General features: G+C 42.8%; 1 protein-coding gene across 2 annotated transcripts in view; it reads left to right on the top strand.

Moving 5' to 3' along the window:
- The first annotated feature begins 1216 nt into the window (after nt 1-1216).
- The window catches only part of MMRN1 (multimerin 1), a 46173-nt gene continuing 34831 nt past the window's right edge, over nt 1217-12558 (top strand). For both annotated transcript variants that reach the window (XM_086464526.1, XM_086464525.1), the window contains exon 1: nt 1217-1737. In XM_086464526.1, the coding sequence (XP_086320652.1) occupies nt 1217-1737 (521 nt within the window). The remainder of the gene's footprint in view (nt 1738-12558) is intronic.

Here is a 12558-nt window from a genome sequence, read left to right as displayed (position 1 = left end):
GGTAGCAGAGGAGGAAAGATTACTTCTCCTCTTCCCTGACTGCAAGTTCAACCTTGCAGCTACCAAGTGTAATTTCATAGAGTAATATACATTGGAAAGGACATCCAAAGGTCATCTGGTCCTAAACCAAACTCAAAGCAGGGCTTAGATCAAGTTCCTCAGGGTCTTGTCTAGTTGAGTTTTGCATATTTCCAGGCATGGAACCTCTCTGGTTCCTGCTCCAGTATTCATCTATCCTTCTGGTGTAAAAAATGTTCTTTACTCTTTATACTGAATATCCATCTCCCCAGACCTTTTCTGCATGTAAAGTTACCAATATTATGTTTAGGTTGCAATGAGTATTGGTTTAGAATAATATTAATTGTAATTAATTAATTGTAAAATTATGCAATAAAAGGGAAGGAATCAGTGATTCAGGATATTCCTTTCAGTCTTGTCTATGGGTGGGATTCAGCTACTTCTGCCAAACCTAGGCAGGTATTTCTTGTACCCTAGAGAATCTGAAATGACACCAGACACCTACGGGCAATGCTATGGAAACCATTCATACACACTGTTGTAGGAACTATAGAAACAGGATGTGGCATAAATGGCCAATGACCTCCAGGTAAATGATTACATTTGAAGGCTTGTGGTACAATGATGAATATAGTGTGAACTTCTTCCTTATTATCTCCTCAATTTTGGCAGCAGTGTGCTTAAACATTCAAACAAAAAGAGAAGACACAGCAAACTTTCAGCTTCATGTAGCACACCCATTTTGCCAACTCTTTTTTCAATAACAGGGTCACAAGTACGAATCGTCCAAAGGGCACGTGTGACAAGTCACTGCTGTTCTCCTGTGAAAGGAAAATTACCTAAAAATTTCAGGTTTTATCCCTCGGGATTACTTCACAGTACATATTTTTCCACATTTCTATTGTGCCATTAATCTTTATCCTGTGCCTTCTGCAGAAACTTCTTTTTTCCTCCCAAAGGCTGACAGGCTCCCACTCTCCAAGGGGTCACAGGTTGCAGAGGAATCCACAGAAACAGGAAACCAGGCTTCCTCAGTCAGTTTGAAACACCAAAACCTGTTTCCTTTCTACAAAAATAAAGCCTGTCAGGGCATCCTCTGGGTAGGCTCACTGTATGAGCAGCAGCTCAGGAGAAGCTCTAGGATTTCTTGCTTGGGAGATAAATGTGAGATAACTTGTAGCATTTACAAACCAGCAGAATGAAGGAAATAATCTTCTTGCTGCTCCTATTGCACTTACAGAGTGGCAGCATTGGATTTAATAAGCCTGGAAAGCTCTGGACCACAGGCCAAGGCGGTGAAACCCTGACAAGTCACTCAGACTTGACTCCATCTCCGACCACTGTTGTGGGGTCACCCCATTCTGAGATCCAAGCTGCCGGAGCGAATGCCTCACAGGGACCTCCTTTTGCATCTTCAGGCAAGTCTCTGGGAAAGAAAGCAGTGAAGAAAACCTCAGATCCTACAACCTCTGCCCCTCCAAGCCAGCCAAATGGACACAGTGATGATGACTCTGATAAGATGGGAAGCTCATCTAGCAGCAGAGGGATATCTCTACAGAGCAAGGCTAGAGGGGTCCCTCTCCAGCAAGAGGTCACTACACACCGGGATACAGCTACAGGGAACAGATCTCTCAAGCAGTCATCCCACAGCACTGATATCACCAGTACCCAGCAGGATGCCAACCCCAAAGCATCCGGCTTTGAAACTACCAGAGGAAAGTAAGGAAAGTTACATATTGTTTCTTGTCTCCTATGTACTGCCTAGGAAAGGCTATTTTCCTGTTCCCAGTTAAATAATTGGCAAAAGTCCTGGTAATTTCAGTAAAATTGTTTTCTGAGCTTAAAGAAGACCGTTAAAACAAGCAAGGGACCAAACCTCCAGTATTTACTTAGTCAAAATCATAAATTTTTAACAGAATAAATGCTGCAGTATTTTATCCCTTTAGGGTAGTTATCTCAAAACTAACAGGAAAGTCAGTATCATTTATGGGTAGGAAAGGACTACAATAGATGCCTCCCTGTTTTATGCACAGTAAACTTTTGTTGATTTTTTTCTTTCTTTTCTTGTGGGTAAAAGAAATTGCAAATGCACTTTTTCATTTGGAATCTATTAAGAAATGATTAGGTTTCTAAACTTCTCCACTAAATTGAAAATACAAGCAATTAAGAATACAAAATGCATCGATGTGTGACAATTTGAAACATCTTATTCTGTGATAAAAACTTACGAAAAGTAGAGTTGCAGATAAATGTGCATTCAGAACTATGTATCTTAATACATAATAGCTATGCATAACAGAGTATATAAAATTGTACTGTCTATTTTCATAGCTCTGGAACATTCCATTATTTTCTTTGTTCCCCAATGTCTTCAGTTCTCAATGGGGATGTTAACACTGACTTTGGAGATGTTGCAAGGTTCACTTAATTGCTGATATGTATCCAGAACGGGTAGAAAATTGAAGACACAAAGGACTGGTTGTTTTCCATAGTATTTATGGAGAGTGGTCTTTCAGAATATAGATTTCTTCTTTTGATAGGATTTGCCCAAATGTTAGCATCCAAAAGGAGGAAAAACTCTTTCACTTAAATTCACACAAAAGAGAATAAATCACCCCTTAGAAATACTCCTACAATTATAGTGCTATGTGTGACTGAAAGCTAATGGTCCTTCAACTCAATGAAGATTCCCATTGACCTGAGCATGTTTTGGATCACACATAAGTGAAATAATGCACAAAGACCCAAAGGAATGGAGCCCTTTGCCTCTGCTTGGAGGAAGAGATACCCCAGTAGGGAGCTGTGTTTCCCAGACAGCTTTCCTAGCATACTCCTTCAGTTGTGAATGTCATGTTACAATACCTTACTATGGTGTTTGGCAGTGTTTGAGTTAACGTGAATCTCTTCACACCTGAGAGCTGATAGCTGCATCTCCATTAAAATAGGTCTTAGCATACGCTAACCCTAGAGTCTTTAGCTTTCTCAGCTTTTTTCAGGAATAGCATGCCAGCAAAATTAATCTTCAGAAAAACTCTGTGAATCAGCAGGTATTGTTTCTACCTTTTACATAAAATGTAAAAATTATAATTAGAAATATAGAAAGCAAAAAAATGGTCTGGTGAACAAGGTCTCATATTTTATTTGCACTGGAACACACTGCCCAGAGAGGTTGTGGAGTCTCCTTCTCTGGAGACATTCAAAGCCCACCTGGACGCGATCCTGTGTGATCTACCCTAGGTGGTCCTGCTCTGGCAGGGCGTTGGACTAGATGATCTTTTGAGGTCCCTTCCAACCCCTAACGTTCTGTGATTCTGTGTGATTCTGTGATAATGGCACGCCGTTGCAACTACAGAGAGGCAAAATAAGCAAATCTTGTATTGGCTAGCACCTTATTTCATGACCGGTTGAGGACCAACCTGCTGTGCCACATGCGTAAAGCTCTTTTAATTCATTTTTTTTTCAGTCCATTGAGCAAGTTAGTGATAAAGCTAGGATTGCATACCAAAGTTACAGAAATCTGTAGCAGCATAAAATCCCAGCATAAAGCAGAATGCTGAATCCCCACTCTCTTTCTCAAACTGTTGGGCTACATAGCCTCTCTCTAGCAAATGTCTACAGTTCTAGGTGTGGCTCGATCCTTTACGCATTAAGATTCTTGTGTTGCAAGCCTTGTCTTCCTACTGCATACAAACATTTTTACAATCAGCTAAGGTGTTTTGAGCTTTTCTTCCAGTTTTGCCACTGGCCTGGACCGTCACTTCACTATTCTGTCTCCCTTTCCTTATGAATTAGACCTGGATGAATAATAAAGTAGCTCGTGACTAATTTTTTTTTTCAGTAAAGTCATGAAAAAATGCCAAGTCTAGTGTGCTCAATGTTACTGATCACTGCTGTGAAACACCTGGAAAGCTACTGCTGAGAAACCACACACAAGAACACAAGTATTTCTATTTATTATGCACAGGTGTTATCCATTTCTAGCATATGTTTTCTTTTTTTAGAAAAAATTTGCATCTTTATTGCAAATAAAGTGAAAGAGATGCTGTAAAACTTCCAATGAAGATATACAGCTTTCGTTGAGCTTTACTCATTTAATGCCTGAGCACAGCATGAATGAGTCAACAGCAGATTTCATGGTTGTAAAGCGTACTACCTCTGAGGAAACTGGGAAGTACAATTTGCTTTTTGGTTTTACTTTGAGTTAAAGCAACTCTTTGGCTATAGTCTGTACTGCAACATGAATTTCTGAGTGGCCTTGTAGGAACTGCATGACTCTCTAAGCCTTTATGGCGACCCATTGTGCTAACATATGTGCAGAGATGCTGATGTTAAGAGGCTCCATATAGAAGGAACAATAGAGAGAGGTCAGGGAGAGACAAGAGGAAAGAAAACAAAACAAGAATGAGCATTTGTTTTAAAATATATTTATAATTTAAAAAATAGCAGTATATATACTTTGTTGGAGAGTCTCCAGGGCTGTCAGATTACCCACAAGGTACGATATATGCTCATCGTACAAGCTTAATTACCCAAATACCCCTTTCTGAAGGAGGTCGTGTGCCTTACTGACTTAGTTACAAAGACAATTCCCTTGCTATCTCTACCGTAGAATATCTGAGGACAATATTATGTAAAGATATCACATGCATAGTAGAATGTCAGGACGTCAGCTTGCAGGCCAGCAGTGGCACAGGCACAATGTAGCCCTGGCGTGAACTTTGGTGGGGCTCCTGAGCCCATGTGCTGGGTGTATGAGTGGGGGCCCCCAGGTCAGGCTGGTCAGGGTGAATAAGATCCACAAGGGCCATCAGGGTCCTGACAAGTTTCCATTTCATTTATTGAAAGAAACACACTATTAGAACTGCCAGAATGAATTAATATCTTCTTCTTTTTTTTTTTTTTTTCCTACTGAAACAGAACTATATTTGCCAAAGATCATTACTTTGTTTTGAAAACTTGTCTTGGGTTGGCTTTTCACATTGTAGCAGAACTTCTGAGGGCAGAGACATACTGCAACAGGCAGTCACCTGACGAGGAGCATAGTCAGTAGGGCTAAAGGCTCCAGATTGAAGTTTCTGCTGTTAATAAGGCAAAGCTTGGCTTTGAGCCCCTCTGTATTGCATCCCAATGGGTATTTTAAGTGCTAAATATTTGGCATATGCTTATCTCTAAAAACACTGAACTCTTCCTTATTCTTCACTGGAATGAAAATGAAATAAAAATCCTGTTCTTTCACAGTGAAGTGGAACAATTTTATGGTTAGAATAGGTACAGGAGGACATAATTTACAGATTTGGTAGCTAACTGCTCTCAAACCATTTCAGAAGAGTGGTTTCTCTGGTGAGGCATCCCCCCTTCTGGGAAGGCCTGCACCCAAGCTTTCAGAAGGATAAGGAAACTTCATAGGAAGCACATCTGAAATGGCCTGAGCTGAAGGAAAATTCCTTTCTTCACTCCTAGTAATGAATTTGACTTAAGCTCTGAAAGTAAGGTTTATGTCTCTGCAAACAAATATGCATCTTTTTGTTCTTATTTCTACGTATTTGGTACTATCCATACAGATGAATAAAGAAATGCTGGAAAACTAGAGCTATGCTTCAGCAGCAGAGGGAAATTTTTTCCAAAGTGCAATGGCATTAGATGAGGGTACCAATTTGGTGTCAAAGAAGGAAATTGATGATACATTCTTTTCAACTGAGTTCATGAGAGATACATCTTTTTTAGCCTGTGGAGAGACAATTGCAGTATTTTGCTGTATAAAGCAGCTTAAATAACAGTGGTGCTATGGAGCAAGTATGGGGCGGAGTCCTGAGACTAGCACACTCACCCTTCCATTCTGAACCAAATTTTGTTAATTACTATTCAAGGCAGCTCCTGAATACATGAGACTTCGTTCAGACTGTAAATTAACCACACTATCTCCCATTTTCAGATGGCTCTGCATTACTCTTTTCTCTTAGTATGTGTATATTACACATTTTCCAATTACCATGAAACCACTGAGGGCCTTCATAGGCTTCCCCAGCCTTTACCTTGGCTAGTGGTGAGGTGAAGTCTTTTATTACAAAGCACAGAGGGGTTTATTAAAGTCAGCACCAGGGACAGATTTGCTCAGCTGTCACATGCGGTAGGAGTGCTGAAATATTTCATTCTCATGACCAGACCTCTGCATTTCTTCTCGGAAATTGCTTTTGCCTGTATCAGCTTGGTAGAATTTCTAGTGAACTGACAGATTAAAATCAATGGTTAAGTTCAGCAGATAGTTCAAATACACAAGACACGTAAAAACCTGATTTAACTGCCTAGTTAATGCAAGCTTCACAGTCTCTTTTGATCATGTCACTTTTTAATGGAGCAGAGAGAACAATTCTTGAATCAATTTCTTAAGATTTTGCATCACTGTGCATTTACAGTAAATAAAGTCACACATGGCTTAGGTTTCTGCCTCACTAGGTATATTCACTGTGACCTGGAAAGAGGAATCTCTTACACTTGTACTTAGGTTGCCTTAGTGGTTAAGTGTCAGATTGCTTTGCCCTCACAATGTTGTATTCCAGTCATGCAGAAGACCTTTCCAATGAGCCCCTCTTGTCCAGCAGCATCATGAATGTACTTCTGATGCTTGGCTGTAAGCCCACAATCTAAGGCTCTACTATACAGATGACTTCTGAAATTTTTTAATGATGGTAGTAAAGGTTTCCATTCATCTCATTACACTAACTATTGCTTTAATGCTCATGTTTATCTCTGCTCTTGCTCTTTATTTCCTCTGCCATGGGAACAGCAAGGATTGGGAACAGACCATTTTCCATCCCTACTAAAGTCTATTCACCCTTTGCATATATTGGGATTACCGTAACAAACTGGACACAGCGTTAGGTTTTGCCTCCCAGCCACCGCAAGCATTCGCCTCTTTGCATTTCATTTAAGGTACGGCAGAAACATCTGCTCAAGTCTGCGCAGAAAGTATGCATTCTTACAAATCTGAATATAATTAACATTTTAGAAAACTGACACTAGTTCCTAAAATAGACGTGGCAAGGAAGAGACAAGCAGCAAGGTGTCTCCGTATGTTTTCCAAAGGCATTATCTGTGTTGCCAGTTAAAGAATGCAAGTGTTTTAAAAGACAATTTTTCTGCCAAATCTCAAAGTATCTATTCTGTATTTTGCCTCTTGTAAATAACACCATAGGTTGTGAGGAAAAGGCTGGAAAAAAAATCTCCTTGAATTTCATGGACTTTGCCTCAGATCGTTTTTGTTCAAGAGCCCCCTAAGAAATCAGTCAGTGACAGCATAAAGACATAGCTCTGCATGAGGAAGTGGCAAATCAGCTACAAAGCAACCGGCAAGGCATATAACTATTTAATGAAGCTAAATAAGAAAAGAGAAGCAGCCCCAAACAACACTATAAACAGATTAAAGAACAACATTCACCCCTCTGGAATTGGGATGGGTCTCCTTTCTCAACGTGTTCATTTTGTCACTTATAAAGCCTCTTTTTTTTTGGTCAGTATTTCTCAAAATGGAGAAGCCATTACTGACATACTGCCATCTTCTTTTCTGTGGATCACAAAAGGACTAACCACTGGAAACCAGAACCACTGAAGGTCATCTGAAAAACACTGACAGTAAACTAGACCAGAACTAGCTTGATGAATTTTGTACTCTGGGTCAATTAGATGGTCAAAAATAAATTTATATTCTAGTAGGAAAAATGCAGAATTAAGATCTTTTTAAAGAGCAGTTTGTCTCGCTTTTCAAATGTGTTTTATTGGATGATTCTCAAAGCAGATTAATGGCTATCTTCTCAAAAGTCTAAATTCTATCTATGGGAAAGTTTGATTATTTTGAAACATTCTGAACACAGAGAAGGAGATAAGGTCTAAAGGAGGTGAACTGGGTCACAACAAGAGAATTTTCTAAAAGCTAAAATAGATTGTTGAAGTGCTAGATAAGTGGAAATTGTGAATTAATTTTTGCAGCACAAGGTAGGACACAGAATTGGTCACAACAGTAAATAATAACTTGGATGAGACAAAGAGGCTGTTCACAGTTCAAGCCTTCAGCACTGTACATACAAAAAAAGGAAATGAATGATGACAGTAGAATTTGTGTTTTGTAACAGACAGAACAAAATGTCAGGACCCTGAGTCCTAAAAAAACCCATTAAACAAATGGTACGACTCCCCCACCTGATACTTCAGTGTCAACAAGTCAGCTGTTTCTCAGGGTTAAAAACATATCCTATAACATATTTTACCATCACATACTGTATTATATTGCATATCAAATGCACTTTTCCAAGGCTGTCCAGGTTTTCCATTCCAATCAGCATGTAAAACAGATTTCCCAATTTGATTTACTTATGGTCAGTCCCTAGTGAGTACTGAATTTCTACTGTAGCTGATTCATACATTTCAGAGCAAAGGAAGCTAGGCAATGAACCTAAAACATTAACATTTTGGTTAAAAAATTTTGGTTCCGGTTTGTACTTTCTCTTTGAACTAGAGCTTACATTTTTCAAAGATGACTGATGTTCATTTAAAGATACAGAATTTACCGTATCACTAGTATCAAAAAGGTGAGAGGTCTCTGTAGTCACCTAGTGGAGATAAAGGAAATTGCTGAACCCAAAACCTGGTTTCCCATGCAATAGCAAAATAACCTTGTGAGGTTGCTTCCTATCCTTATAATACGAGTGTTTACCTTATGTCAATCAACATTATCTCTCCTCATCCAAACTTGGCAGGTTTTCTAAAGCAAATTGAAAATATATCACAGCAATGCTCTTTTATACAACCTAAATTCAGGGCCTATACTCTGATCTTCGTGTAAGAGTCTTTCAGACTGGAAAAGATCTTAGCTTAAAAAAAAAAAAAAAAAAAAAAAAAAAGAAGAAAAAGAAAAAACGGATTTCTTCCACAATATGTCATTGTATTTTTTTTTATGTATGAATGCACTTACCCTTCTGTATTCAGAAGAACAATCATATCACCCAAAGGAGATAGATATATAAGCAAAGATCACAGGTTTACAGAACTCCAGGGCCATTCAGTTTGGAAGGGACATCTGGAGGTCTCTAGGCCAACCTCCTGCTCACAGCAGGGCCAGGTGTGAGACAGAGCAGGTTGCTCAGAGCTTGATCCAGTCAGGTACTGAGCTCCATGCTCTGCACTGGTGACTGCACAACCTCTCTGGGCGCTGCTCCAGTGCCTGGGTGTCCTCATGGGGAATAAGTTTCTCATACCCAGTCTGAAACAGGCCCAGTTTCAATGTGGAACTGGTATCTGTTACCCTCTTGCCATGTACTGCTGGGAAGAGCCTAGACCCAGTTTCCAAACAGCCCTGTTGTAGGGCTTGAGGTCTGCTGTGAGGTTCCCTCAAAGCCATTCCTTCCCCAGCCTGAACAAGCCCTGGTCCCCCAGCCTCTCCTCACAAGGCATCCTCTGGCTACAGATCACACAGAATCACAGAATGGTAGGAGTTGGAAGGCACCTCTGGAGATCATCTGGTCCAACTCCTCTGCCAAATCAGGTTAGCCTAGAGAAGATCACACAGGAACACGTCCAGATGGGTTTTGAATATCTGCAGAGGAGACTTCACAAGCTCCCTGGGCAGCCTGTTCCAGTGCTCTTCTACCCTCAGAGAAAATAATTTTTTCCTCATGTTCAAGTGGAACCTCTTGTGCTCCAGCTTGTGCCATTTGCCCCTTGTCCTGCGGCTGGGCACCACTGAAAAGAGCCTGGCCCCATCCTCTTGACACCCACTCTTTAGACATTTATAAGTGTTGATAAAATCCCCTCTCAGTCTTCTCTTCTCCAGGCTAAAGAGCCCCAGGTCTCTCAGCCTCTCCTCATAGCAGAGATGCTCCAGCCCCCTAATCATCTTTGTAGCCCTCCGCTGGACTCTCTCCAGTAGCTCCTTGTCCTTCTTGAACTGGAGGGACCAGAACTGGACACAGTACTCCAGATGTGGCCTCAGAGCACATCTGAGGGCAGAGTAGAGGGGGAGGATAACCTCCCTTGACCTGCTGGCCACACTCTTCTTAATGCAACCCAGGATGCCATTGGCCTCCTTGGACAAAGGCACAATGCTGGCTCATGATCATCCTGTTATCCACCAAAACTCCCAGGTCCTTCTCTGCAGAGCTACTCTCAAGCAGGTCGACCCCCAACCTGTACTGGTGCACGGGGTTATTCCTCCTCAGGTGTGGGACCCTACACTTGTCCCTGTTAAACCTCATTAGGTTCCTGTCCACCCAGCTCTCCAGCCTGCCCAGGTCTCGCTGAATGGCAGCACAGCCTTCCACTGTATCTGCCGCTCCTCCCAGCTTCATATCGTCAGCAAACTTGCTGAGGGTACACTCTATCCCTTCATCTAGGTCATTGATGAATATATTGAATAAGACGGGCTGCAGTACTGACTCCTGGGGAACACTACTAGTCACAGGCCTCCAGCTGGATTCAGCACCCCTGGTCACAACCCTCTGAGCTCTGTCCTTCAGCCAGTTCTCAACCCACCTCACTGTCTACCCATCTGTCCCACACTTCCTAAGCTTATCTATAAGGATGTGATGAGAGACAGTGGCAAAGGCCTTACTAAGGTCAAAGTAGACCACATCCACTGCGCCCCCTCATCCACCCAGCTAGTCATTTTATCATAGCTCGTAGCATCTTTCTGCATCCTCTTTGACAAGGTGTAAAGGGCAATACAAAATGAAAACAGGTGTAGAATTGAGATTAGTATTTCATAATTCTGTGAAATATGAATAGACTGCATACAATGTGAACGAGGCACAACCACCAAGCTGTGCATGGACTTCAGTAATGGCTCCAGCTCTGGTCTCTTTTCTATTCCTTCAGCAACACAATAATCTCATTTTCATGATTCAGTGATGTTCAGCTGTGCTGATTCAATTGCATTTCTATTAAAAGCCAAGTAATCTAATTTACTCATAGACAAAAATAACTGATTTTCAGATATAATATGAAAGGGGCAGAACAAAACCTATACCCTTTGTGGCCCGACTGCCACCAGTGTTCCTGTTGAGTGGCTTTAGGACCACTCACAAGGATTTGTGCTTACAAGCAAGTGGGAGCAATCATGTACAGGTATACCTGATAGTCTGTAGCTGGCAGTTTTTGTGAGGGTTTGTTTTGTTCTCTTTTTTTCTTGGTAATGCACCCAAAGAACAATTTACACTGGAAATTTTCTGTGGAAGGGGTCCTTGCAGTCTCAAACTTCCACTCACCCTAAGGAAACTATAATTTTGCCATGTTAGTGTGACTCGTACTTCACTTTTCAGCAACATCGGGTATCATGGTGTCAAGAGGACTGGTTCACAGCCTGCTGAAGTTAAACGGAAACTTGTCCATTGACTGTGAATGTGTTCAGGACAATCCTGTCTAGACCAGATAGCTGCACCAGCAAGCAGTCACAGCACTCCTTCTTTGGAGTTAAACAAATTTATTTTCTTCTTTTGCTGCCCTCCTTCCCGCAGGCCCTCTGCGCTCCCTGACCACCACCTGGGAGCTCAGCAGAAGGCGGCGGGGCTCTCCCTGACGGCAGGTGCCGGTGAGCCGCTCGGAGCGGTGATGCTCCGGCCAGAGCTATACCCGAAGGTACACGGCCCCACCACCCACCCGGGCCGGCCCCCTCAGCAGGCCTCAGCGGGGTGGCGCTCCTGGGCAGACGCGCCCACACGGCCCCAAGCGTCGCCAGCGCCGCGGAGCGACAGACGCGTTAACCGCCACCGGCAGCTTCCCGCCTCCGCGGGCCACAGCCGCCACCTGCCGGCCCTGCCCGGCAGCGCCTGGCACCGCCCCGCCACACGCCGCCCGTCTCTCCCCGCAGCCATTGCCTCACGGCTCCTGGCGCTGCCCCGCGGCAGAGCCGGTACGGGCTGGCTCTGGGGCGGGGGAGAGGCCTCAAGCAGGCGCCGGCTGCCGGCAGAAGCAGGAGGCAAGTGGCGGTGGCAGCCGCGGGGTGCGGCGGGCTGAGCCTCCCGCTTCTCCGGGTGCGGGCAGGCAGCTCCGGCGGGGCACCCACGCTGCCACCAAAGAGGTGGTAAAGCAAGGCGTAGGCCCTGCTAATTGCCAATTAGGCGGGGGTTTTAACAGCGCTGAGAGGGCGCCAGTGAAGCGATGATGCATTTAAGTGTCCCCAGAATCAGGAGGCAGTGATATAGCTTGCACAGCTACTTCAAACCAAGTGGGGTGTTTTTCATCGTATAAAGTCAAGTCTAGCTTCAGAAATCTGCACAGTAAATTAAGAAACCATATTTGCTGCACATGAAAGCTTAAACAAGAGTAAGTAAATAACTACTGCTGAGTTGTTACTCTCTATTCGTCTCCTCGCTGTGTATCACAAGGCAGGTTTCCACAGGCCACATGGTTTCGTTTTGCGGACAAGGAAGTTGCTTTTTTGCAGGGAATAGCATCTCTTTGAAGTTGCAAGATGTTGCCCAGTAATTCACACTATATATATACATATATACACCCCTCCGTATTGCGAGGTTGACATGAATCACTGAGGGTGAG

The sequence above is a fragment of the Leptosomus discolor genome, chromosome 4 (assembly GCF_034619465.1).
Source record: "Leptosomus discolor isolate bLepDis1 chromosome 4, bLepDis1.hap2, whole genome shotgun sequence".
In the NCBI taxonomy this organism is placed as follows: Eukaryota; Metazoa; Chordata; class Aves; order Leptosomiformes; family Leptosomidae; genus Leptosomus; species Leptosomus discolor.
The sequence above is the reverse complement of the archived record's forward strand: the minus strand, read 5'-3'. Positions and strand labels throughout refer to the sequence as shown.